The 27,588-nt window shown below is 43.0% G+C and overlaps 1 protein-coding gene across 1 annotated transcript in view; it reads left to right on the top strand.

Annotated features, from left to right (window-relative positions):
• ALK (ALK receptor tyrosine kinase) overlaps nt 1-27,588 on the top strand; it is a 750,864-nt gene that overhangs the window by 576,169 nt on the left and 147,107 nt on the right. Inside the window, exons 6-8 of the mRNA XM_069768364.1 lie at nt 15,417-15,548; nt 16,701-16,808; nt 26,012-26,115. Coding sequence (XP_069624465.1) covers nt 15,417-15,548; nt 16,701-16,808; nt 26,012-26,115 — 344 coding nt within the window. The remainder of the gene's footprint in view (nt 1-15,416; nt 15,549-16,700; nt 16,809-26,011; nt 26,116-27,588) is intronic.

Here is a 27,588-nt window from a genome sequence, read left to right as displayed (position 1 = left end):
GTATCTCTGTATACATGGAGCTCCCTCTAGTGGTGGCTGCAGACAGGATCTTATCATGTATCTCTGTATACAGAGAGCTCCCCCTAGTGGTGGCTACAGACAGGATCTTATCATGTATCTCTGTATACAGGGAGCTCCCCCTAGTGGTGATGCAGACAGGATCTTATCATGTATCTCTGTATACAGGGAGCTCCCCCTAGTGGTGGCTGCAGACAGGATCTTATCATGTATCTCTGTACAGGGAGCTCCCCCTAGTGGTGATGCAGACAGGATCTTATCATGTATCTCTGTATACAGGGAGCTCCCCCTAGTGGTGACTGCAGACAGGATCTTATCATATATCTCTGTATACAGGGAGCTCCCCCTAGCGGTGGCTGCAGACAGGATCTTATCATGTATCTCTGTATACAAGGAGCTCTCTCTAATGGTGACTGCAGACAGGATCTTATCATGTATCTCTGTATACAGGGAGCTCCCCCTACTGGTGGCTGCAGACAGAATCTTATCATGTATCTCTGTATACATGGAGCTCCCTCTAGTGGTGGCTGCAGACAGGATCTTATCATGTATCTCTGTATACAGGGAGCTCCCCCTAGTGGTGACTGCAGACAGGATCTTATCATATATCTCTGTATACAGGGAGCTCCCCCTAGTGGTGGCTGCAGACAGAATCGTATCATGTATCTCTGTACAGGGAGTTCCCCCTAGTGGTGGCTGCAGACAGGATCTTATCATCTATCTCTGTACAGGGAGCTCCCCCTAGTGGTGATGCAGACAGGATCTTATCATGTATCTCTGTATACAGGGTGCTCCCCCTAGTGGTGGCTGCAGACAGGATCTTATCATGTATCTCTGTATACAGGGAGCTCCCCCTAGTGGTGATGCAGACAGGATCTTATCATGTATCTCTGTATACAGGGTGCTCCCCCTAGTGGTGGCTGCAGACAGGATCTTATCATGTATCTCTGTATACAGGGAGCTCCCCGTAGTGGTGACTGCAGACAGGATCTTATCATGTATCTCTATATACAGGGAGCTCCCCCTAGTGGTGACTGAAGACAGGATCTTATCATGTATCTCTGTATACAGGGAGCTCCCCCTAGTGGTGGCTGCAGACAAGATCTTATCATATATCTCTGTATACAGGGAGCTCCCCCTAGTGGTGGCTGCAGACATAATCTTATCATGTATCTCTGTATACAGGGAGCTCCCCCTAGTGGTGGCTGCAGACAGAATCTTATCATGTATCTCTGTATACAGGGAGCTCCCCCTAGTGATGGCTGCAGACAGGATCTTATCATGTATTTCTGTATACAGGGAGCTCCCCCTAGTGGAGGCTGCAGACAGGATCTTATCATGTATCTCTGTATACAGGGAGCTCCCCCTAGTGGAGGCTGCAGACAGGATCTTATCATGTATCTCTGTATACAGGGAGCTCCCCCTAGTGGTGGCTGCAGACAGGATCTTATCATGTATCTCTGTATACAAGGAGCTCTCTCTAATGGTGACTGCAGACAGGATCTTATCATGTATCTCTGTATACAGGGAGCTCCCCCTACTGGTGGCTGCAGACAGAATCTTATCATGTATCTCTGTATACATGGAGCTCCCTCTAGTGGTGGCTGCAGACAGGATCTTATCATGTATCTCTGCATACAGGGAGCTCCCCCTAGTGGTGGCTGCAGACAGGATCTTATCATGTATCTCTGTATACAAGGAGCTCCCCCTAGTGGTGACTGCAGACAGGATCTTATCATGTATCTCTGTATACAGGGAGCTCCCCCTAGTGGTGACTGCAGACAGGATCTTATCATGTATCTCTGTATACAGAGAGCTCCCCCTAGTGGTGACTGAAGACAGGATCTTATCATGTATCTCTATATACAGGGAGCTCCACTAGTGGTGGCTGCAGACAGGATCTTATCATGTATCTCTGTATACAGGGAGCTCCCCCTAGTGGTGACTGCAGACAGGCTATTATCATGTATCTCTGTATACAGGGAGCTCCCCCTAGTGGTGACTGCAGACAGGATCTTATCATGTATCTCTGTATACAGGGAGCTCCCCCTAGTGGTGGCTGCAGATAGAATCTTATCATGTATCTCTGTATACAGGGAGCTCCCCCTAGTGGTGGCTGCAGACAGGATCTTATCATGTATCTCTGTATGCAGGGAGCTCCCCCTAGTGGTGACTGCAGACAGGATCTTATCATGTATCTCTGTATGCAGGGAGCTCCCCCTAGTGGTGACTGCAGACAGGATCTTATCATGTATCTCTGTATACAGGGAGCTCCCCCTAGTGGTGGCTGCAGACAGAATCTTATCATGTATCTCTGTATACAGGGAGCTCCCCCTAGTGGTGGCTGCAGACAGGATCTTATCATGTATCTCTGTTTACAGGGAGCTCCCCCTAGTGGTGGCTGCAGACAGAATCTTATCATGTATCTCTGTATACAGGGAGCTCCCCCTAGTGGTGACTGCAGACAGGATCTTATCATGTATCTCTGTATACAGGGAGCTCCCCCTAGTGGTGGCTGCAGACAGGATCTTATCATGTATCTCTGTATACAGGGAGCTCCCCCTAGTGGAGGCTGCAGACAGGATCTTATCATGTATCTCTGTATACAGGGAGCTCCCCCTAGTGGTGGCTGCAGACAGAATCTTATCATGTATCTCTGTATACAGGGAGCTCCCCCTAGTGGTGGCTGCAGACAGGATCTTATCATGTATCTCTGTATACAGGGAGCTCCCCCTAGTGGTGGCTGCAGACAGGATCTTATCATGTATCTCTGTATACAGGGAGCTCCCCCTAGTGGAGGCTGCAGACAGGATCTTATCATGTATCTCTGTATACAGGGAGCTCCCCCTAGTGGAGGCTGCAGACAGGATCTTATCATGTATCTCTGTATGTATGTATTACAAGGATATACTGTAGAATATTCCATCAGCTGACGACAGGCTCAGTGTCCGGGGTAGAGAAGGCCCCAGATAATTCTTACTTTTTCCCTGTTTTTTCACTACTCTTTTATAGACATCATGTCTCAGCTTGGTAAATGCTGATTTCGGCCACCTCATCCGCTCTGCATTAATGTCAGTTAGATATTCTGCGCCAGTGTGTGACCTGAAACACAGACGTCACCGCAGAAGCTGCAGAATAAATAAATCCAATTACTTTACAATTGAATAGAGACGTCGGAGAAAGGATTGCACTGGGGTGAAAAGACTATTTCTTTTTAAAGGGCTACACCCCCAATAGTAGGACTGTCCATCTAACAGGTACATCATGGCACACAGACAAATATTCACTTTAATTCATATATATATATATATATATATATATATATATATATATATATATATATATATATATATATATATATATATATATATATATATATATATATATATGATTTTCCACTTGTAGAAATCCTTAAAGGGGTTTTCTGTATGGTTAGGAGAGTCAATCCCAAATTGTCTTCATGCTAATGACGCCCTCAGGGATCATCCGCGATCTATGGGATAACCTGGCAGCAAGTGTTTCATTTTCCTACGGCGCCACCACAGGAGAAATGAAGAATTGCACCCACTCCAGTAAGAGGAAGACCCCATGGGTCCATGGATATGCCAAAATCCCCTTTAATGGACAAGATGGGCGTCTGCACTGAAAACTTTTCTGCAAACTTAATTTCTCCCCCAGGCCATGCTTCCGGGGTAGTGAAAAACAAGTTATTATTCAGCATTAAATATTTATTCTTGCATTTTGGTGGCTCCGTCTCGGCCCGCTGCCCACGTTAATTGTTAAATATTGCTTAATGATCGCCGGCGTTTATTGTAAGGAAGCGAGTTACTGCGCATTTTCCTGCTCTAATTATTTTTTGCTGTTAACAAGGGACGCGTTCTCTTGGATATACAACGTTGCTTATAATTAGTAAATTGGCCCGAGCAGATAATAAAGATACATGAATATTGAAAGATTGTTATTGCATTGTTCATTAAACGCTGCGGCTGGCGGCGGCACAAAGAGATCCGAAACAAAGGAATCAATGGTAATTACGGGGAGATGGCACCGTGTACCGCACTGGGGGGGGAGGCGGTAAACAGGCGGCAGATCGTCTCCGCTGTCCCCGCCGGGCCCGAAATGGCGCAGAGGTCACCAGAAGTGATCTGCATTCACGGAACCAAAGGCCCCAAGGGAGGGGGAAGAGAGCAACATTAAGGAAAAGGGTGCGACTATGCCCCCGCTGTACCCCTCACCCGCCGCCCCGGGGGGAGTGCAAAGAATCAGTCACTTGTATGGATCCTTAAAGTTAAAAGGAAAACTCAGGACAAAGCCAACATAATGCATTCCTTCAACTAAAGAGAGATGTAAAATGAACCCACAAAGATAAAAATATAAGATCCAAATCAATCTTTATTATTACATATATTAAAATCAATAAAAAGTATCAGAATATTCCAAGATTAGCCATAAGGTGGCGCCACAGCAGAGTGTCCTGCAAAAACTGCATAGATCAAAAAAGAAAAAGCAACAACAACAACAAAAAATAACATATGCAAATCTGTGATTAACAAGTGCAAATATGTGAACCATTGGCATATAAAAACCTTCTATTTGTTGCCAGTGTAAATGTGAACAAAAAACAAATAAACTGTAAAAAAAGATAGCAATGAGGTTTTCTACCTATCCAACATGCTGTGGCGCCTGGCATATTTGCACTTGTTGATCACAGATTTGCATATGTCATATATTTTCTTTTTTGTTGTTGTTGTTGTTGTTGGATAGTCTTGGTTTTTCCTTCTGATCTATGCAGTTTTTGCTGGACACTTTGCTGTGGCGCCACCTTATGGCTAATCTTGGAATATTCTGATACTTTTTTATTGATTTTAATCTATATAATAATAAAGATTGATTTATATCTTATATTTTTATCTTTGTGGGTTCATTGTACATCTCTCCTCTATATGAATTATTTCATCATGGTGTAGAACCATTTTTGTCCAAAAAATGTTTTTTCATTTTTTTTTATTTTGATTGGGTATTTCACAGTTGCTTTTATTTTTGATTCTATATCCACACATTGCAGATTTCTGTGCGTATTTTTTTTGCTCAGTTTTTTTTTTTTTAAATCCGCAGGTAAAATGCGCTGTGTTTTATCTGTGGATTACCAGTGGATTTCTAGTGTTTTTCGTGCTGATTTTACCTGCGTTTTACCACCTGCGGATTCCTATACAGGAGCAGGTGTAAAACGCTGCGGAATCTGCACAAAGAATTGACATGCTGCGGAAAACACAATGCAGCGTTTCCGCGCGGCATTTTCCGCACCATGAGCACTGCGGATGTGGTTTTCCATAGGTTTACATGGTGCTGTACACAGGATGGAAAACTGCTGCGAATCCGCAAGCAAATCTGCAACGTGTGCACGTAGCCTCAGTCTCCTCATACTGGCATGCCAGACCTGCCTTGTCACCCTCCACAAGGAGAAACCTTACCCCTCTGATCCCAGTCTTAGCTTCTCACCGAGCCAAATCAGATCTCATTATTTGCTCAGACAAGGGGCAATATCCCCGAAACACTGTGTCTGCAAATTCTGGATTGGCTTTTATCCTAAGTCAAATTGCAAGATTTGTTAAAGGGTCGATATTGACTAGTAGGATCGCTGCTTTCAATAGGTGGCGCTAGAGTTCAAGTCCTCCTCCTTTCTGAAGAGACTATTTGCATATGTATGTATATTCATGTGTCAGTATGTATTTTTGTGCATGTATGTGTCTGTATGTATGTGCATGTATGTGCCTGTTCATTCATGTGTCTGTATGTATATACTGTATGTGCATGCATGTATCTGTATGTATGTATGTGATCGGTGTATGCATGTATCTGTATGTATATGCTCCGTGTACTGTATGCATGTATCTGTATTATTATTATTTATTATTATAGCGCCATTTATTCCATGGCGCTTTACATGTGAGGAGGGGCATACATAATAAAAACAGGTACAATAATCTTGAACAATACAAGTCATAACTGGTACAGGAGGAGAGAGGACCCTGCCCGCGAGGGCTCACAATCTACAAGGGATGGGTGAGGATACTGGAGGAGAGAGGACCCTGCCCACGAGGGCTCACAATCTACAAGGGATGGGTGAGGATACAGGAGGAGAGAGGACCCTGCCCACGAGGGCTCACAATCTACAAGGGATGGGTGAGGATACAGGAGGAGAGAGGACCCTGCCCGCGAGGGCTCACAATCTACAAGGGATGGGTGAGGATACAGGAGGAGAGAGGACCCTGCCCGCGAGGGTCCACAATCTACAAGGGATGGGTGAGGATACAGGAGGAGAGAGGACCCTGCCCGTGAGGGCTCACAATCTACAAGGGATGGGTGAGGATACTGGAGGAGAGAGGACCCTGCCCACGAGGGCTCACAATCTACAAGGGATGGGTGAGGATACAGGAGGAGAGAGGACCCTGCCCGCGAGGGCTCACAATCTACAAGGGATGGGTGAGGATACAGGAGGAGAGAGGACCCTGCCCGCGAGGGCTCACAATCTACAAGGGATGGGTGAGGATACAGGAGGAGAGAGGACCCTGCCCGCGAGGGCTCACAATCTACAAGGGATGGGTGAGGATACAGGAGGAGAGAGGACCCTGCCCGCGAGGGTCCTCAATCTACAAGGGATGAGTGAGGATACAGGAGGAGAGAGGACCCTGCCCGTGAGGGCTCACAATCTACAAGGGATGGGTGAGGATACAGGAAGAGAGAGGACCCTGCCCGCGAGGGCTCACAATCTACAAGGGATGGGTGAGGATACAAGAGAAAAGAGGACCCTGCCCGCGAGGGCTCACAATCTACAAGGGATGGGTGAGGATACAGGAGGAGAGAGGACCCTGCCCGCGAGGGCTCACAATCTACAAGGGATGGGTGAGGATACAGGAGGAGAGAGGACCCTGCCCGTGAGGGTCCACAATCTACAAGGGATGGGTGAGGATACAGGAGGAGAGAGGACCCTGCCCTCGAGGGCTCACAATCTACAAGGGATGGGTGAGGATACAGGAGGAGAGAGGACCCTGCCCGCGAAGGCTCACAATCTACAAGGGATGGGTTAGGATACAGGAGGAGAGAGGACCCTGCCCGCGAGGGCTCACAATCTACAAGGGATGGGTGAGGATACAGGAGGAGAGAGGACCCTGCCCGCGAGGGCTCACAATCTATAAGGGATGGGTGAGGATACAGGAGGAGAGAGGACCCTGCCCGCGAGGGCTCACAATCTACAAGGGATGGGTGAGAATACAGTAGGTGATGATAGAGCTGGTCATGCAGTGGTTTGGTCGATCGGTGGTTACTGCAGGTTGTAGGCTTGTCGGAAGAGGTGGGTCTTCAGGTTCTTTTTGAAGGTTTCGATGGTAGGCGAGAGTCTGATGTGTTGTGGTAGAAGGTTCCAGAGTAGGGGTGATACGCGAGAGAAATCTTGTATGCGATTGTGGGAAGAGGAGATAAGAGGGGAGTAGAGAAGGAGATCTTGTGAGGATCGGAGGTTGCGTGTAGGTAAGTACCCGGAGACAAGGTCACAGATGTATGGAGGAGACAGGTTGTGGATGGCTTTGTACGTCATGGTTAGGGTTTTGTAGTGGAGTCTCTGGGTAATGGGGAGCCAGTGAAGGGATTGACAGAGGGGAGAGGCCGGGGAATAGCGGGGAGACAGGTGGATTCGTCGGGCAGCAGAGTTTAGAATAGATTGGAGGGGTGCGAGAGTGTTAGAGGGGAGGCCACAGAGCAGGAGGTTGCAGTAGTCGAGGCGAGAGATGATGAGGGCATGGACTAAGGTTTTTGCAGATTGTTGGTTTAGGAATGTACGGATCCGTGAAATATTTTTGAGTTGAAGTCGGCAGGAAGTGGAAAGGGCTTGGATATGTGGTGTGAAAGAGAGATCAGCGTCAAGGATTACCCCGAGACAGCGAGCTTGTGTGACTGGGGAGAGTGGGCAGCCATTTACTGTAATGGATAGGTTCGTTGGGGGGGTCGCGTGAGATGGGGAAAGATGATGAATTCTGTTTTGTCCATGTTAAGTTTGAGAAATCTAGTGGAGAAGAAGGATGAAATAGTGGACAGACATTGAGGGATTCTGGTTAGTAGGGAGGTGATATCTGGTCCAGAGATGTAGATCTGTGTGTCATCAGCATAGAGGTGATACTGAAAGCCATGAGATTCTATGAGCTGTCCCAGGCCAAAGGTGTAAATGGAGAAGAGCAGGGGTCCTAGAACTGGACCTTGCGGGACTCCGACAGATAGGGGGCGAGGTGAGGAGGTGGTGTGTGAGTGGGAGACGCTGAATGTCCGGTCAGTTAGGTATGATGAGATCCAGGATAGGGCCAAGTCTGTGATGCCAAGGGATGAGAGGGTCTGTAATAATAGGGAATGGTCCACTGTGTCAAAGGCAGCCGACAGGTCGAGGAGGATAAAGTAGTGTCGCTTGCTCTTAGCGGTTAAGAGGTCATTGGTGACCTTAGTTAGGGCAGTTTCAGTGGAATGGTGTGACCGGAAGCCAGATTGTAGGCGGTCAAAGAGGGAGCAAGAAGATGGGAGGACAGTTCAAGATGGACGTGTTGTTCCAGTAGATTTGAGGCATAGGGGAGAAGTGATATAGGACAATAGCTAGATACAGAGGATTGGTCAAGAGAGGGCTTTTTGAGGATAGGTGTGATGGAGGCATGTTTAAAGCTTGAGGGGAAAACACCAGTTGTTAGTGATAGGTTGAAGAGATGGGTTAGGGTTGGAATGAAGACTGTGGTGAGGTTTATGATGAAGTGGGATGGGAGCGGGTAAAGTGCACAGGTGGTGAGATGCGATCATGAGAGTAGAGTGGAGTGGAGAGTCGATCTTCTGTAATGGTGGAGAAGTTGGTTTTGGAGGTGGAGGGCTGGGAAGTCGGGAGGAAGGGCTCTGGGGGTTGTTGACCAAAACCGTCTCTGATGTTATCGATCTTCTGCTTAAAAAATGAGGCAACGGAAGAGGAGAGAATTGAAGGTGCTGAATAAACTGTTTAGGGTTGTGAGACAGGGAGGATAGGAGAGATGAGAAGTAGGTTTGTTTAGCTGGGGCGAGTGTGGTCTTGAAAGTAGTGAGGGACTGTTTGAATGCGATGAAGTGCTCATTGGACTGGGATCTTTTCCATCTCCATCTGTATGTGTGTGCTCCGTGTATGTATGTCTATGTATGTGCTCCGTGTATGCATGTATCTGTATGTACTGTACATGTGTGTTTGCGCGTGTTGCATGTATATACATGTGTATGTGATATCCGCAATTATAAATCCCGGCAGCACAGACGAGAGTCCATAGGTGTAAACATGTCGGCAATCACCAAATGAATTAGTAAAATGCTGCCTATTCATTTAGTGATTGCATTGGTTATGCCAAAATGGAAATCCTTGTTCTCAGCAGCACATCGCCGCTGTAAACTGTCGATGTGCTGGTGATTGATCTATTAGTGATAATTCTGTCCCCATCATTGTACCTCAGCCGGTGTAAAGAGTCCGGAAAATAAACGACGAACGACTTCAATATTGTCGATCACACTTGTTTAATTCCCTGGATTCAACGCATGTAAATACAACCGAAAAGTTTCTCTATGATATGGAATATGTGAGTAATTGGGGCCCCTGCATAAAATCCCAATAAAATACATTTAAGTTTGTGGGTGTAATGTGAAAAAATATGGAAAAGTTCACAAGGTGTGAATACTTTTTCAAGACTCTTGTATATGTACGGCATAATAGCCCCCAAAATAAATGCAGCCGGACTCTGGACAAAAAAAGGAAGATGGCCAAGGAAGAGCAGACACCTGAAGAGGAGCCCTTGTATAACTCATATTACTATACAAGGAGGCCTAAAATAATAATAATAATAATAATAATAATAATAATAATAATAATAATAATATAATAAACTCCGACGCTTTGTGTTTTTCCTGAATACTTTATAGACAGTCGTGTACGGGGGAGAGTATATACATCACATTATCTTGTTATTTCCTCGTCTAATGCTCTATATATTGTACAATATGACACAACAATGAATATTCAGTTCCAATCCTCCACATGTGCAGATGAGGGAAGCGATGACCTTCTCTATAATGACAGCTTGTATCCAGCCCACATTCTCCTCGTCCGGTCCATCCTCCGATCCATCCTCCGCTCCTCCATGGACAAAGTTCCTTCACTGGTTTTCTTTTCCCTTCTACATTCTATGTTTATGGCGATTGTATTAACAGAGATGAAAGAAGAAGTAAATAATTGCACCTCGTTCATTATCAGCTGGCAACAAAGTATCCAAGTGCCCGACTGATTATATCACTGACCATTAGTAGCTCCCCAAGGCTGCCGAGAACACGATGCAGAGGCCAAGAGAACCGCAGCAGACACCACTATATAATCACATTTCTCTCCGCAAATTTATATATTCATTCATTTTAATTTATGAAATGGATCTTTTATGTGACTAATAAACCCAGAATAACCCGAGTACAAGAGACGAGAGCGGAAAAGGTGATAGCTGATATATCATACATGTCACATGTTCTGCGGCAACCTCAGGAAGAAGTGTCATCAAAGGGGATAATATTACAGTAGTTATATTCCTGTACCTAGGGGCAGTATTATAGTAGTTATATTCTTGTACATAGGGGCAGTATTATAGTAGTTATATTCCTGTACATAGGGGCAGTATTATAGTAGTTATATTCTTGTACATAGGGGCAGCATTATAGTAGTTATATTCTTGTACATAGGGGCAGTATTATAGTAATTATATTCTTGTACATAGGAGCAGTATTATAGTAGTTATATACTTGTACATAGGGGCAGCATTATAGTAGCTATATTCTTGTACATAGGGGCAGTATTATAGTAGTTATATTCTTGTACATAGGGGCAGTATTATAGTAATTATATTCTTGTACATAGGAGCAGTATTATAGTAGTTATATACTTGTACATAGGGGCAGTATTATAGTAGTTATATTCTTCTACATAGGAGCAGTATTATAGTAGTTATATTCTTGTACATAGGGGCAGTATTATAGTAGTTATATGCTTGTACATAGGGGCAGTATTATAGTAGTTATATTACTGTACACAGGGGGCAGTACTATAGTAGTTATACTCTTGTACATAGGAGCAGTATTATAGTAGTTATATTCTTGTACATAGGGGCAGTATTATAGTAGTTATATTCTTGTACATAGGAGCAGTATTATAGTAGTTATATTCTTGTACATAGAGGCAGTATTATAGTAGTTATATTCTTGTACATAGGGGCAGTATTATAGTAGTTATATTCTTGTACATAGGGGCAGTATTATAGTAATTATATTCTTGTACATAGGAGCAGTATTATAGTAGTTATATTCCTGTACCTAGGGGCAGTATTATAGTAGTTATATTCTTGTACATAGGAGCAGTATTATAGTAGTTATATTCTTGTACATAGAGGCAGTATTATAGTAGTTATATTCTTGTACATAGGGGCAGTATTATAGTAATTATATTCTTGTACATAGGAGCAGTATTATAGTAGTTATATACTTGTACATAGGGGCAGTATTATAGTAGTTATATTCTTGTACATAGGAGCAGTATTATAGTAGTTATATACTTGTACATATGGGGCAGTATTATAGTAGTTATATACTTGTACATAGGGGCAGTATTATAGTAGTTATATTACTGTACACAGGGGGCAGTATTATAGTAATTATATTCTTGTACATAGGAGCAGTATTATAGTAGTTATATACTTGTACATAGGGGCAGCATTATAGTAGCTATATTCTTGTACATAGGGGCAGTATTATAGTAGTTATATTCTTGTACATAGGGGCAGTATTATAGTAATTATATTCTTGTACATAGGAGCAGTATTATAGTAGTTATATACTTGTACATAGGGGCAGTATTATAGTAGTTATATTCTTCTACATAGGAGCAGTATTATAGTAGTTATATACTTGTACATAGGGGCAGTATTATAGTAGTTATATGCTTGTACATAGGGGCAGTATTATAGTAGTTATATTACTGTACACAGGGGGCAGTATTATAGTAGTTATACTCTTGTACATAGGAGCAGTATTATAGTAGTTATATTCTTGTACATAGGGGCAGTATTATAGTAGTTATATTCTTGTACATAGGAGCAGTATTATAGTAGTTATATACTTGTACATAGGGGCAGTATTATAGTAGTTATATTCTTGTACATAGGAGCAGTATTATAGTAGTTATATTCTTGTACATAGAGGCAGTATTATAGTAGTTATATTCTTGTACATAGGGGCAGTATTATAGTAGTTATATTCTTGTACATAGGGGCAGTATTATAGTAATTATATTCTTGTACATAGGAGCAGTATTATAGTAGTTATATTCCTGTACCTAGGGGCAGTATTATAGTAGTTATATTATTGTACATAGGAGCAGTATTATAGTAGTTATATTCTTGTACATAGAGGCAGTATTATAGTAGTTATATTCTTGTACATAGGGGCAGTATTATAGTAATTATATTCTTGTACATAGGAGCAGTATTATAGTAGTTATATACTTGTACATAGGGGCAGTATTATAGTAGTTATATTCTTGTACATAGGGGCAGTATTATAGTAGTTATATTCTTGTACATAGGGGCAGTATTATAGTAGTTATATTCTTGTACATAGAGGCAGTATTATAGTAGTTATATTCTTGTACATAGGGGCAGTATTATAGTAATTATATTCTTGTACATAGGAGCAGTATTATAGTAGTTATATACTTGTACATAGGGGCAGTATTATAGTAGTTATATTCTTGTACATAGGAGCAGTATTATAGTAGTTATATTCTTGTACATATGGGGCAGTATTATAGTAGTTATATACTTGTACATAGGGGCAGTATTATAGTAGTTATATTACTGTACACAGGGGGCAGTATTATAGTAGTTATACTCTTGTACATAGGAGCAGTATTATAGTAGTTATATTCTTGTACATAGGGGCAGTATTATAGTAGTTATATTCTTGTACATAGGAGCAGTATTATAGTAGTTATATTCTTGTACATAGAGGCAGTATTATAGTAGTTATATTCTTGTACATAGGGGCAGTATTATAGTAGTTATATTCTTGTACATAGGGGCAGTATTATAGTAATTATATTCTTGTACATAGGAGCAGTATTATAGTAGTTATATTCCTGTACCTAGGGGCAGTATTATAGTAGTTATATTCTTGTACATAGGAGCAGTATTATAGTAGTTATATTCTTGTACATAGGGGCAGTATTATAGTAGTTATATTCTTGTACATAGGAGCAGTATTATAGTAGTTATATTCTTGTACATAGAGGCAGTATTATAGTAGTTATATTCTTGTACATAGGAGCAGTATTATAGTAGTTATATTCTTGTACATAGGAGCAGTATTATAGTAGTTATATTCTTGTACATAGAGGCAGTATTATAGTAGTTATATTCTTGTACATAGGGGCAGTATTATAGTAGTTATATTCTTGTACATAGGGGCAGTATTATAGTAATTATATTCTTGTACATATGAGCAGTATTATAGTAGTTATATTCTTGTACATAGGAGCAGTAATAGAGTAGTTATATTCTTGTACATAGGGGCAGTATTATAGTAGTTATATTCTTGTACACAGGGGCAGTATTATAGTAGTTATACTCTTGCACATAGGGGGCAGTATTATAGTAGTTATATTCTTGTACATGGTGCAGTATTATAGTAGTTATATTCTTGTACATAAGAGCAGTATTATAGTAGTTATATTCTTGTACATAGGGGCAGTATTATAGTAGTTATATTCTTGTACATAGGGGCAGTATTATAGTAGTTATATTCTTGTACATGGTGCAGTATTATAGTAGTTATATTCTTGTACATAAGAGCAGTATTATAGTAGTTATATTCTTGTACATAGGGGCAGTATTATAGTAGTTATATTCTTGTACATAGGGGCAGTATTATAGTAGTTATATTCTTGTACATAGGGGCAGTATTATAGTAGTTATATTCTTGTACATAGGAGCAGTATTATAGTAGTTATATTCTTGTACATAGGGGCAGTATTATAGTAGTTATACTCTTGTACATAGGAGCAGTATTATAGTAGTTATATTCTTGTACATGGTGCAGTATTATAGTAGTTATATTCTTGTACATAAGAGCAGTATTATAGTAGTTATATTCTTGTACATAGGGGCAGTATTATAGTAGTTATATTCTTGTACATAGGGGCAGTATTATAGTAGTTATATTCTTGTACATAGGGGCAGTATTATAGTAGTTATATTCTTGTACATAGGGGCAGTATTATAGTAGTTATACTCTTGTACATAGGAGCAGTATTATAGTAGTTATATTCTTGTACATAGGGGCAGTATTATAGTAGTTATATTCTTGTACATAGGAGCAGTATTATAGTATTTATATTCTTGTATATTGGAGTAATATTATCGTAGTTATATTCTTGTACATAGGAGCAGTAGTGTAGTAGTTATATCCCTATATGTGGGCAGTATTATAGCAGATTTTTTTCTTGTACATTGAATGTTGTATTAATATACTGTTTATACTGAGATGTTTCTCACAGGTTTCAGGGAATGTGTCACCGATATAATTCCTCATTAAATTTTATTTAACATTCCTTCAAGTTCAAACATTAAACTACTATAGTACAACGAAGGAGCAATGATCAAGTATTGATAATAAAAAAACAAATTTTATTGTATCAAACAACAATATGACCCATAAATATTCTAGATATGGATAACATAATATTGAGACTAAATACAGAAGACTTATTGGTCACACTGATATAACACTCCCACCAATGATAGAGACCAAGACTGTTATTTACATACCATGAGAGCAAATAGTATATATCTCTCCTTTGTACATAAACAAAATAATAGACTCTGCTTATCATACAATAATTCTATGTAATATAGATACAGGTAGCAAAGTTGTCCTGTATGGATTTGATCAAGCTGGTATCCAGCCAACCTAATAATGCATAGGTACATTAGAATTATCAATCAAAACAAATGCAATAATCTTAAGCCTATGATCATTATCTGGTAAGCAGTGGAGACCTCCCGACGAAGCTGCATGAGGCGGCGAAACGCGCGTCGAGGTTGCTTGGAGCACGGAGACCTCTCTCACCATGTAGACAGGTATAGTCTGAGCTGGTGATCATAGGCTTGTATTGTTGTTTGATACAATAAAATGTGTTTTTTATTATCAATACTTGATCATTGCTCCTTCGTTGCATTTTTTCATTTCTGTGTATTATTCCTGTGACACCTCTACAGTTCAGGGTTAGTATCCTCTTAATTACTTTACTTCTTGTCTCTTGGCAGGGAACCCACCTGGAGTTAAAATGACTCTTGACGGCTCCTTTCATTGTCGAAGTGGGCTGGAAATTAATCTGTCTCAAGTCTGCAATTTCATCCCTGACTGTGAAGAACGGGAAGACGAGGGCGATCTGTGTCGTGAGTGTCTCCTATGATATTCCACCTCCATGTTCTGCGTTGTTTCCCTTTCTTTGCAGTAATATACAGGACGTTACCTCTGACAGGTGCCAGTTTACCAAATGTTATCAATTATAGGACGGAAGGAAGGTTTATTAGTGTGGACACCTGTGTATGTATGTGTGTGTGTCAATAATTATATATAATAGGGGCAGGTTGGCCTCCACGGTGTGTGACCATCCGGCTACATGGGGCACGTGAGGCTTGTGACCACGCTGGATGGCAGTATTATGTGTGCACTGAATATTACTGTTATTTCATTTCTTTGTGGAGTATGGATAATGTATGTCAGTATTATTTTCACGCTCTATGGGGGTTTTCATTTACATTTAGGTTTATCATTTAATTGAAGGTGAAGGATAAGACTGAGGCCTCGATTCACCTTTATTTTTATTCATTTTTTTCCTTAGCAAATTGGTGTTTGGCTTTTGTGCCATTTTTCCTTTTTTTATTTTTCAGTCTCTGATTTTGCTCGTTATTGTGGCCATTGTTTTCCAGATATTTTGAGCAGTTGCTACATTGTTGCAGTTTTTGTTTGCACAGTTGAAGACTAACGCGCACTATTTTTAGGCTTCTCTAAAAAGATACTGCAACATCTTACTCCAAAAGGCGCAAAAATAAAAAAGTAACTTTTCAGTTTTGGCCAAAAATTCACCAAAAATCGCCAGTTTATGAAGTTTTGTAAAAGGTCGTCTAGAGAAAAATAAGGCAAGACAGAAAAATGAATAAAAAAGGTGAAAATAAAAGCCAACGTTTTGCTATAATGTGAATCAGCGTTGACACATCATGGACGAGTTCTGCATTACGCCGTGTATACACGGGAATGACCTGCGCTGTGACGGCCGGAGGACGACGACGTAAAAACCGCAGATCTGAGGTTCATAAGGAAGGTGCGAATGTTACCACTGACACCCGACATAAAAAACTGAAGAATCGCTGCTGTACGGGCAGAGCCTGGGGTGCACTTACTTATAGGCAGCGTATTGTCGTTATCTACATAAATCCCAAGGATTCCGGCTCCATCCGCAGAACATTCTGTCACATTGTTACTTTATCGTCGTTTATCACAGTTTGTGTGATCACATAATACAATGTCTTTCCCTTTGGCTCCAGGTCACCTCCCCCCGGGGTTTTACTGCATGTTCGAGGATGGCAGCTGCGGGTGGGCGCTAGACCCCAAAACATCAGACTGGAGGATTGGAGCCCTGGAGGGTTCAGCAGGTGAGTGATCTGCAGGGGAAACACTGACATTACCTGATGGGAAACGTACAGACACCAGAAGGTTAGGTGCACGGCTCAGCAGTATCACACAGGAGAGGATTAGATACACGGCTCAGCAGTATCACACAGAAGAGGATTAGATACACGGCTCAGCAGTCAGTATCACACAGGAGAGGATTAGATACACGGCTCAGCAGATGTATCACACAGGATAGGATTAGATACACAGCTCAGCAGTCAGTATCACACAGGAGAGGATTAGATACACGGCTCAGCAGTCAGTATCACACAGGATAGGATTAGATACACGGCTCAGCAGTCAGTATCACACAGGATAGGATTAGATACACGGCTCAGCAGTATCTCACAGGAGAGGATTAGATACACGGCTCAGCAGTATCACACAGAAGAGGATTAGATACAAGGCTCAGCAGATGTATCACACAGGATAGGATTAGATACACAGCTCAGCAGTCAGTATCACACAGGAGAGGATTAGATACACGGCTCAGCAGTCAGTATCACACAGGAGAGGATTAGATACACGGCTCACCAGACAGTATCACACAGGATAGGATTAGATACACGGCTCAGCAGACAGTATCACACAGGAGAGGATTAGATACACAGCTCAGCAGTATCACACAGGAGAGGATTAGATACACGGCTCAGCAGTCAGTATCACACAGGAGAGGATTAGATACACGGCTCACCAGACAGTATCACACAGGATAGGATTAGATACACGGCTCAGCAGACAGTATCACACAGGATAGGATTAGATACACAGCTCAGCAGACAGTATCACACAGGATAGGATTAGATACACAGCTCAGCAGTCAGTATCACACAGGAGAGGATTAGATACACAGCTCACCAGACAGTATCACACAGAATAGGATTAGATACACGGCTCAGCAGACAGTATCACACAGGATAGGATTAGATACACGGCTCAGCAGACAGTATCACACAGGAGAGGATTAGATACATGGCTCAGCAGACAGTATCACACAGGAGAGGATTAGATACACCGCTCAGCAGTCAGTATCACACAGGAGAGGATTAGATACACGGCTCAGCAGTATCACACAGGATAGGATTAGATACACGGCTCAGCAGACAGTATCACACAAGATAGGATTAGATACACGGCTCAGCAGACAGTATCACACAGAATAGGATTAGATACACGGCTCAGCAGACAGTATCACACAGGATAGGATTAAATACACGGCTCAGCAGTCAGTATCACACAGGATAGGATTAGATACACGGCTCAGCAGTCAGTATCACACAGGATAGGATTAGATACACAGCTCAGCAGACAGTATCACACAGGAGAGGATTAGATACACGGCTCAGCAGTATCACACAGGATAGGATTAGATATACAGCTCAGCAGATAGTATCACACAGGATAGGATTAGATACACGGCTCAGCAGTCAGTATCACACAGGATAGGATTAGATACACGGCTCAGCAGTCAGTATCACACAGGAGAGGATTAGATACACAGCTCAGCAGACAGTATCACACAGGAGAGGATTAGATACACGGCTCAGCAGTCTGTATCACACAGGATAGGATTAGATACACGGCTCAGCAGACAGTATCACACAGGAGAGGATTAGATACACAGCTCAGCAGACAGTATCACACAGGAGAGGATTAGATACACGGCTCAGCAGTCAGTATCACACAGGATAGGATTAGATACACTGGTATCACACTGGATAGGCTCAACGTTGGTTTCCTCTATAATAAATCTGTCTTTCGGCTCAATGTCACCTTGAGGTTTGTGCAGCGCAGAGAGGTGACTGGCAGCTGTCCGTCAGCCCCGGAGGATGTGTCGTCCGCTGCTTTATAGACGTTCTTGTTCCCGGCTTTCTTCTGCTCCTTTCTTACAGCTGCGGCATCTTTTGTGTTTCATCCCTGATATTATGTCTCAGTCAGGACGTTATTACAGCGGCGTCAGGCACTACTTATAGGAATATTGGGCTTGGCACTGGATTATTATTGCTGATCGTTTTCTGTTTGTAAAAAACAAGGGTATAAAAGTGATGTCACTGAGACTCATGATGTAAGCAGATGACGATGAGCCTGATTGGGAGGTCCCCTAGTGATGTCATCAGTCAGGAGGGGCATCGGTGATGTCATTTGGTCAGGAGCGGCTTCAAAATGTCATCAGGTCAGGAGGGGCCTCGGTGATGTCATCGAGTCAGGAGGGGCCTCAGTGATGTAATTGGGTCAGGAGGGGAATCAGTGATGTCATCAGGTCAGGTGGGGCCTCAAAGATGTCATGGGGTCAAGATGGGCTTCAGTCATGTCATTGGGTCAGGAGGGGCCTCAATGATGTCACTGGATCAGGGGGGCATTGGTGATGTCATCGGGTCAGGAGGGGCCTCAATTATGTCATCAGGTCAGGAGGGGCCTCAGTGATGTCGAGTCAGGAGGGGCGTTGGTGATGTCATCGGGTCAGGAGGGGTGTCAGTGATGTCATCAGGTCAAGAGAGGTGTCAATGATGTCATTGAGTCAAGATGGGCATCGGTGATATCATTGCATCAGGAGGAGCCTCAATTATGTCATCAGGGCAGAAGGGGCATCGGTAATGTCATCGGGTCAGGAGGGGCCTCAATGATGTCATGGGGTCAAGAGGGGCGTCAATGATGTCATCAGGGCAAGAGGGGCATTGGTGATGTCATCGTGTCAGGAGGGGCCTTAATGATATCAGCGGGTCAGGACTGACTTCAATGATATCATCAGGTCAGGAGGGGCCTCAATTATATAATTGGGTCAGGAGGGGCCTTAATGATGTCATCGGGTAAGGAGGGAGCTTGGTGATGTTTTCGGCTCTGTAGGGGACTCAATGATGTCACCAGGTAAGGAGGGGCATCAGTGGTGTCATCAGGTCAGGAAGGGTCTCAATGATGTCATCAGGTCAGGAGGGGCCATGGTGATGTCATCAGGTCAGGAGGGGCATCGGTGATGTCATCGGGTCAGGAAGAGCCTCAATGATGTCATCAGGTCAGGAGAGGCCATGGTGATGCCATCGGGTCAGGAGGGGCATCAGTGATGTCATCGGATTAGGAGATAAAGGCACAGATGATTGGCCTCGGGGAGACCAAAACATCCAACACCGCGGAGACACCATCACGTGTTTCTCAACACAGTGATTCCAGAACACTGCCCCCATCCCTTATGGGAAATATGCAGATGCATGTAGAGGAGCTGCGGAGACACCATCACGTGTTTCTCGACGCAAGCAGTGAATAGCCAGGCCTTTCCCCGGGAAGGAACAACCACGGGAAGGGCAGCATCCTACGAAGGAAAGCCACCTATGCCAAGCATGGTATCCATCCACAGACAGCTGTTTCGGGGTTTTTGCCCCTCATCAGTGTGGAGTAGGAATCTGGCTATTAGGAGCAGTGCCTAGTAAAAAGGCTATAAAGGCACAGATGATTGGCCTCGGGGAGACCAAAACATCCAACACCGCGGAGACACCATCACGTGTTTCTCAACACAGTGATTCCAGAACACTGCCCCCATCCCTTATGGGAAATATGCAGATGCATGTAAAGAAGCTGCGGAGACACCATCATGTGTTTCTCGACGCAAGCAGTGAATAGCCAGGCCTTTCCCCGGGAAGGAACAACCACGGGAAGGGCAGCATCCTATGAAGGAAAGCCACCTATGCCAAGCATGGTATCCATCCACAGACAGCTGTTTTGGGGTTTTTGCCCCTCATCAGTGTGGAGTAGGAATCTGGCTATTAGGAGCAGTGCCTAGTAAAAAGGCTATAAAGGCACTAAAGGGGCAAAAACCCCTGGCTATTCACTGCTTGCGTCGAGAAACACGTGATGGTGTCTCCGCAGCTTCTTTACATGCATCTGCATATTTCCCATAAGGGATGGGGGCAGTGTTCTGGAATCACTGTGTTGAGAAACACGTGATGGTGTCTCCGCGGTGTTGGATGTTTTGGTCTCCCCGAGGCCAATCATCTGTGCCTTTATAGCCTTTTTACTAGGCACTGCTCCTAATAGCCAGATTCCTACTCCACACTGATGAGGGGCAAAAACCCCGAAACAGCTGTCTGTGGATGGATACCATGCTTGGCATAGGTGGCTTTCCTTCATAGGATGCTGCCCTTCCCGTGGTTGTTCCTTCCCGGGGAAAGGCCTGGCTATTCACTGCTTGCGTCGAGAGACACGTGATGGTGTCTCCGCAGCTTCTTTACATGCATCTGCATATTTCCCATAAGGGATGGGGGCAGTGTTCTGGAATCACTGTGTTGAGAAACACGTGATGGTGTCTCCGCGGTGTTGGATGTTTTGGTCTCCCCGAGGCCAATCATCTGTGCCTTTATAGCCTTTTTACTAGGCACTGCTCCTAATAGCCAGATTCCTACTCCACACTGATGAGGGGCAAAAACCCCGAAACAGCTGTCTGTGGATGGATACCATGCTTGGCATAGGTGGCTTTCCTTCATATGATGCTGCCCTTCCCGTGGTTGTTCCTTCCCGGGGAAAGGCCTGGCTATTCACTGCTTGCGTCGAGAGACACGTGATGGTGTCTCCGCAGCTTCTTTACATGCATCTGCATATTTCCCATAAGGGATGGGGGCAGTGTTCTGGAATCACTGTGTTGAGAAACACGTGATGGTGTCTCCGCGGTGTTGGATGTTTTGGTCTCCCCGAGGCCAATCATCTGTGCCTTTATAGCCTTTTTACTAGGCACTGCTCCTAATAGCCAGATTCCTACTCCACACTGATGAGGGGCAAAAACCCCGAAACAGCTGTCTGTGGATGGATACCATGCTTGGCATAGGTGGCTTTCCTTCATAGGATGCTGCCCTTCCCGTGGTTGTTCCTTCCCGGGGAAAGGCCTGGCTATTCACTGCTTGCGTCGAGAAACACGTGATGGTGTCTCCGCAGCTTCTTTACATGCATCTGCATATTTCCCATAAGGGATGGGGGCAGTATTCTGGAATCACTGTGTTGAGAAACACGTGATGGTGTCTCCGCGGTGTTGGATGTTTTGGTCTCCCCGAGGCCAATCATCTGTGCCTTTATAGCCTTTTTACTAGGCACTGCTCCTAATAGCCAGATTCCTACTCCACACTGATGAGGAGCAAAACCCCGAAACAGCTGTCTGTGGATGGATACCATGCTTGGCATAGGTGGCTTTCCTTCATAGGATGCTGCCCTTCCCGTGGTTGTTCCTTCCCGGGGAAAGGCCTGGCTATTCACTGCTTGCGTCGAGAAACACGTGATGGTGTCTCCGCAGCTTCTTTACATGCATCGGATTAGGAGAGGCCTCAATGATGTAATCGGGTCAGGACGAGCCTCATTGATGTCATGGGGTAAAGAGGGACACCAATGATGTCATCAGGGCAAGAGGGGCATTGGTGATGTCATCAGATCAGGAGGGGCCTCAATGATATCAGCTGGTCAGGACTGACCTCAATGACATCATCAGCTAAGAGGGGCCTCAATTATATCATTGGGTCAGGAGGGGCCTCAATGATGTCATCGGGTCAGGAGGGAGTTCGGTGATGTTTTTGGCTCTGGAGAGGACTCAATAATGTCATCAGGTCAGGAGGGGCATCAGTTATGTCATTGGATTAGGAGGGGCATCAATTATGTCATCGGGTCAAAACGGAGATTGGTGATGTCATCTGGTCAAGAGGGGCGTCAATGATGTCATCTGGTCAAGAGGGGCATTGGTGTTGTCATCAGGTCAGGAGTGGCCTCAATAATATCATTGGGTCAGGAGGAGCCTCAATGATGTCATCGCATCAGGAGGGGCATCAGTGATGTCATCGAGTCAGGAGGGGCCTCAATGATGTCATCAGGTCAGAAGGTGCCTTAGTGATGTAATCGAGTCAGGAGGGGCTTTGGTGATGTCATCGGGTTAAGAGGGGCATCAGTAATGTCATCGGATCTGGAGGGGAATCAATTATGTCATCAGATCAAGAGGGGACTCGTGATGTTATCGGATCTGGAGGGGCCTCAATTATGTCATTGGGTCAGATGGGACATTGGTGATGTCATTGGGTCAAGAGTTGGGTCAAGGGAAGAATCAATAATGTCATAGTGTTAGGAGAGGCCTCAATGATGTCATGTCAGGATGGGCCTCAATTATGTCATCAGTTCAGGAGGGGCCTCAATGATGTCATCGGATCATGAGGTGCATTGATGATGTCATTGGGTCAGGAGGGGCCTCAATGATGTCATCAGATCAGGAGAGGCCTCAATGATGTCACCGGATCAGAAGGGGCCTCAAAGATGTCATCGGGTCAAGAGGGGCATCGGTGATGTCATCAAGTGAAGAGGGGCCTCATTAATGTTATCGGGTCAAGAGTGGCACTGATGATGTCATCGCATCAGGAGGGGCTTCAGTGATGTCATCAGATCTAGAGGGGCCTCAATGATGTCATCAGGTCAAGAGGGGCATCAGTGATGTCATTGGTTCAGGAGGGGCATCGTTGATGTCATCGGGTCAGGAGGGGCATCGGTGATGTGACCAGGTATGGAGGGGCCTTGGTCATTTCATCAAGTTAGGAGGGGCCTCAATGATTTCATTGGGTCAGGATGGGCCTCAATGATGTCATCGGGTCAAGATGGGCCTCAATGATGTCATTGGGTCAGGAGGAGCCTCAATTATGTCATCGGGTCAGGAGTGGCCTCAGTGACGTCATTGGTGTTATGATGCGGTGGTCTAGGAGCAACATGGAACGAGCTCTGAAGGAAGTGGTAACTGTACTGACCGCAGTCCCTAAGCTCAACACAACACTAGAAGTAGCCGTGGACTGCTCCTAACTCTCCCTAGGCATCTCGTCACAGCCTAAGAGCTAACTACCCCTAAAGACAGAAGCAGGAAAACTATCTTGCCTCAGAGAAAATCCCCAAAGGATAGATTAGCCCCCCACAAATAATGACTGTGAGTGGAGAGGAAAAAGACATACACAGAATGAAACCAGGATGAGCACAGGAGGCCAGTCTAGCTTGATAGATAGGACAGGATGGAATACTGTGCGGTCAGTATAAAACACTACAAAAATCTACGCAGAGTTTTACAAAAAAATCTCCACACCTGACTAAAGGTGTGGAGGGTAAATCTGCTTCCCAGAGCTTCCAGCAAGACAGAATTAATTAATACTGATAACGCTGGACAAACATAGAAAGCACTGAACAGATAAGTCCACAATCTGTGAACAGAAAAGCGCAAGCAAAAACTTAGCTTTGCTGAACTGGTCAGGATAACAGGGAAATCCAAAGAGATGTGAATCCAACCAGGAACCATTTACAAGTGGCACTGGCTGAAGGAACAGCCAGGCCTAAATAGCAGAGCAGAAGAGACGATAAGTGGAGGCAGCTGATGACAGCTAACTCCAAGGAGCAGCCATACCACTAGAAACCACAAGAGGGAGCCCAAGAGCAGAACTCACAAAAGTGCCACTTACAACCACCGGAGGGAGCCCAAGAGCGGAATTCACAACACATTGGGTCAGGAGGGGCATTGGTAATGGTAATCGGGTCAAGAGGGGCACTGGTGATGTCATCGCATCAGGAGGGGCTTCAGTGATGTCATCAGATCTGGAGGGGCCTTAATGATGTCATCAGGTCAAGAGTGGCATCAGTGATGTCATTGGTTCAGGAGGGGCATCGTTGATGTCATCGGGTCAGGAGGAGCATCGGTGATGTGACCAGGTCAGGAGGGGCCTTAATGATGTCATTGGGTGAAGAGGGACATCGGTTATGCCATCGGGTCAGGAGAGGCCTCGGAGATGTCATCAGGTCAAGAGGGGCCTCAATGATGTGACCGGGTCAGAAGGGGACTCAGTGATGTCATCAGGTCAGGAGGGGCTTCGATGATGTCACTGGGTTAGGAATCAGCTTTAGTATTATATGATGAAAGAGGTTGTCCACAATGAGACCTCTGCTTAAAGGGAAGAAGCATCAGAAAATGACCTATTGATTAAATTTTTATTGTAGTAAAAGCATTTTTAAAAAATGTTTGGCAAAGCTTTTGTTTCCATAATAAAGTCTGTATTAAAAATAAACATAAGAAATCTTACAATTCTCACTCTGGCCTGATCTTGTGTTATCAGTCATTGTACAGGAGGAGGAGGTGAGCTGTGACATCACCTATTGTGAATGGTGGATTCTGTGTTATCTACTGTATATAGAGGTGTTATCAGTCATTGTACAGGAGGAGGAGGTGAGCTGTGACATCACCTATTGTGAATGGTGGATCCTGTGTTATCTACTGTATATAGAGGTGTTATCAGTCATTGTACAGGAGGAGGAGGTGAGCTGTGATATCATCAATTGTGAATGGTGGATCCTGTGTTATCTACTGTACATAGAGGTGTTATCAGTCATTCTACAGGAGGAGGAGGAGGTGAGCTGTGACATCACCTATTGTGAATGGTGGATCCTGTTATCTACTGTATGTAGAGGTGTTATCAGTCATTCTACAGGAGGAGGAGGTGAGCTGTGACATCACCTATTGTGAATGGTGGATCCTATGTTATCTACTGTATATAGAGGTGTTATCAGTCATTCTACAGGAGGAGGAGGAGGTGAGCTGTGACATCACCTATTGTGAATGGTGGATCCTGTGTTATCTACTGTATATAGAGGTGTTATTAGCCATTGTACAGGAGGAGGTGAGCTGTGATATCTCCTATTGTGAATGGTGGATCCTGTGTTATCTACTGTATATAGAGGTGTTATCAGTCATTGTTTTTTGAATAAAGATTGTGATTTGGAAAAAAAATATTGCCAAAAATAATAAAAAATTCACATAAAGTTAAATCATGACGACACGTTTCTTTTAATCATCTGATCAGGAAGTATCTCAGTCCTCAGAGATGTAAGCAAATGAAACAGACTCATTTCATCTTCTCAAGAGAACATAATTGATGTTATTTAATTAAGAGAAGCTTTGATATCATTTAAGAAGAAAGAAAACTTGTGATGTCATAGGATTATTTTGCACAGTGAACGTTACAATACTCCTGCCTTTAGCAAAAAGTGACTTTTCTGAGTTCAAACAATAAGATTCGCTAATATTCTATCCCTTGTGCTATACAGCAAACTCGTATTTCATGAGAAGAAATGTTCTAAATATCTGTTGTTTGGACAAAATTACAAGTAAACTCCATTGACATAAAATATGTTCTTATTTCTACAGATGACTCAGTGCTGATTCTTAATACAAGGGAATCTAAAGCTTCACAGAGCTCTGCAATCACCAATGTCCTGTACCCATCACCTATGAAGAACTCAACCTGTGAGGTCAGTGCAGAAACATATACTGTGATATAGGAATACCTCTATTTACAAGAATATAACTACTATAATACTGCCCCTATGTACAAGAATATAACTACTATAATACTGCCCCTATGTACAAGAATATAACTACTATAATACTGCCCCTATGTATAAGAATATAACTACTATAATACTGCCCGTATGTACAATAATATAACTACTATAATACTGCTCCTATGTACAAGAATATAACTACTATAATACTGCTCCTATGTATAAGAATATAACTACTATAATACTGCCCCTATGTACAAGAATATAACTACTATAATACTGCCCCTATGTATAAGAATATAACTACTATAATACTGCCCGTATGTACAATAATATAACTACTATAATACTGCTCCTATGTACAAGAATATAACTACTATAATACTGCTCCTATGTATAAGAATATAACTACTATAATACTGCCCCTATGTACAAGAATATAACTACTATAATACTGCTCCTATGTACAAGAATATAACTACTATAATACTGCCCCTATGTACAAGAATATAACTACTATAATACTGCTCCTATGTACAAGAATATAACTACTATAATACTGCTCCTATGTACAAGAATATAACTACTATAATACTGCTCCTATGTACAAGAATATAACTACTATAATACTGTCCCTATGTACAAGAATATAACTACTATAAAACTGCCCCCTATGTACAAGAATATAACTACTATAATACTGCCCCTATGTACAAGAATATAACTACTATAATACTGTCCCTATGTACAAGAATATAACTACTATAATACTGCCCCCTATGTACAAGAATATAACTACTATAATACTGCCCCTATGTACAAGAATAGAACTACTATAATACTGCCCCCTATGTCCTATAATATAACTACTATAATACTGCCACCTATGTACAAGAATAGAACTACTATAATACTGCCCCCTATGTCCTATAATATAACTACTATAATACTGCCACCTATGTACAAGAATATAACTACTGTAATACTGCTCCTATGTACAAGAATTTAAATACTATAATACTGCCCCTATGTACAAGAATATAACTACTATAATACTGCCCCTATGTACAAGAATATAACTACTATAATACTGCCCCTATGTAGAAGAATATAACTACTATAATACTGCCCCTATGTACAAGAATATAACTACTATAATACTGCTCCTATGTACAAGAATATAACTACTATAATACTGCCCCTATGTACAAGAATATAACTACTATAATACTGCTCCTATGTACAATAATATAACTACTATAATACTGCCCCTATGTCCAAGAATATAACTACTATAATACTGCCCCTATGTACAAGAATATAACTACTATAATACTGCTCCTATGTACAAGAATATAACTACTATAATACTGCTCCTATGTATAAGAATATAACTACTATAATACTGCCCCTATGTACAAGAATATAACTACTATAATA

Source organism: Ranitomeya imitator, chromosome 5, assembly GCF_032444005.1.
Source record: "Ranitomeya imitator isolate aRanImi1 chromosome 5, aRanImi1.pri, whole genome shotgun sequence".
NCBI lineage: Eukaryota > Metazoa > Chordata > Amphibia > Anura > Dendrobatidae > Ranitomeya > Ranitomeya imitator.
This window is presented reverse-complemented; position numbering and strand designations above follow the sequence as displayed.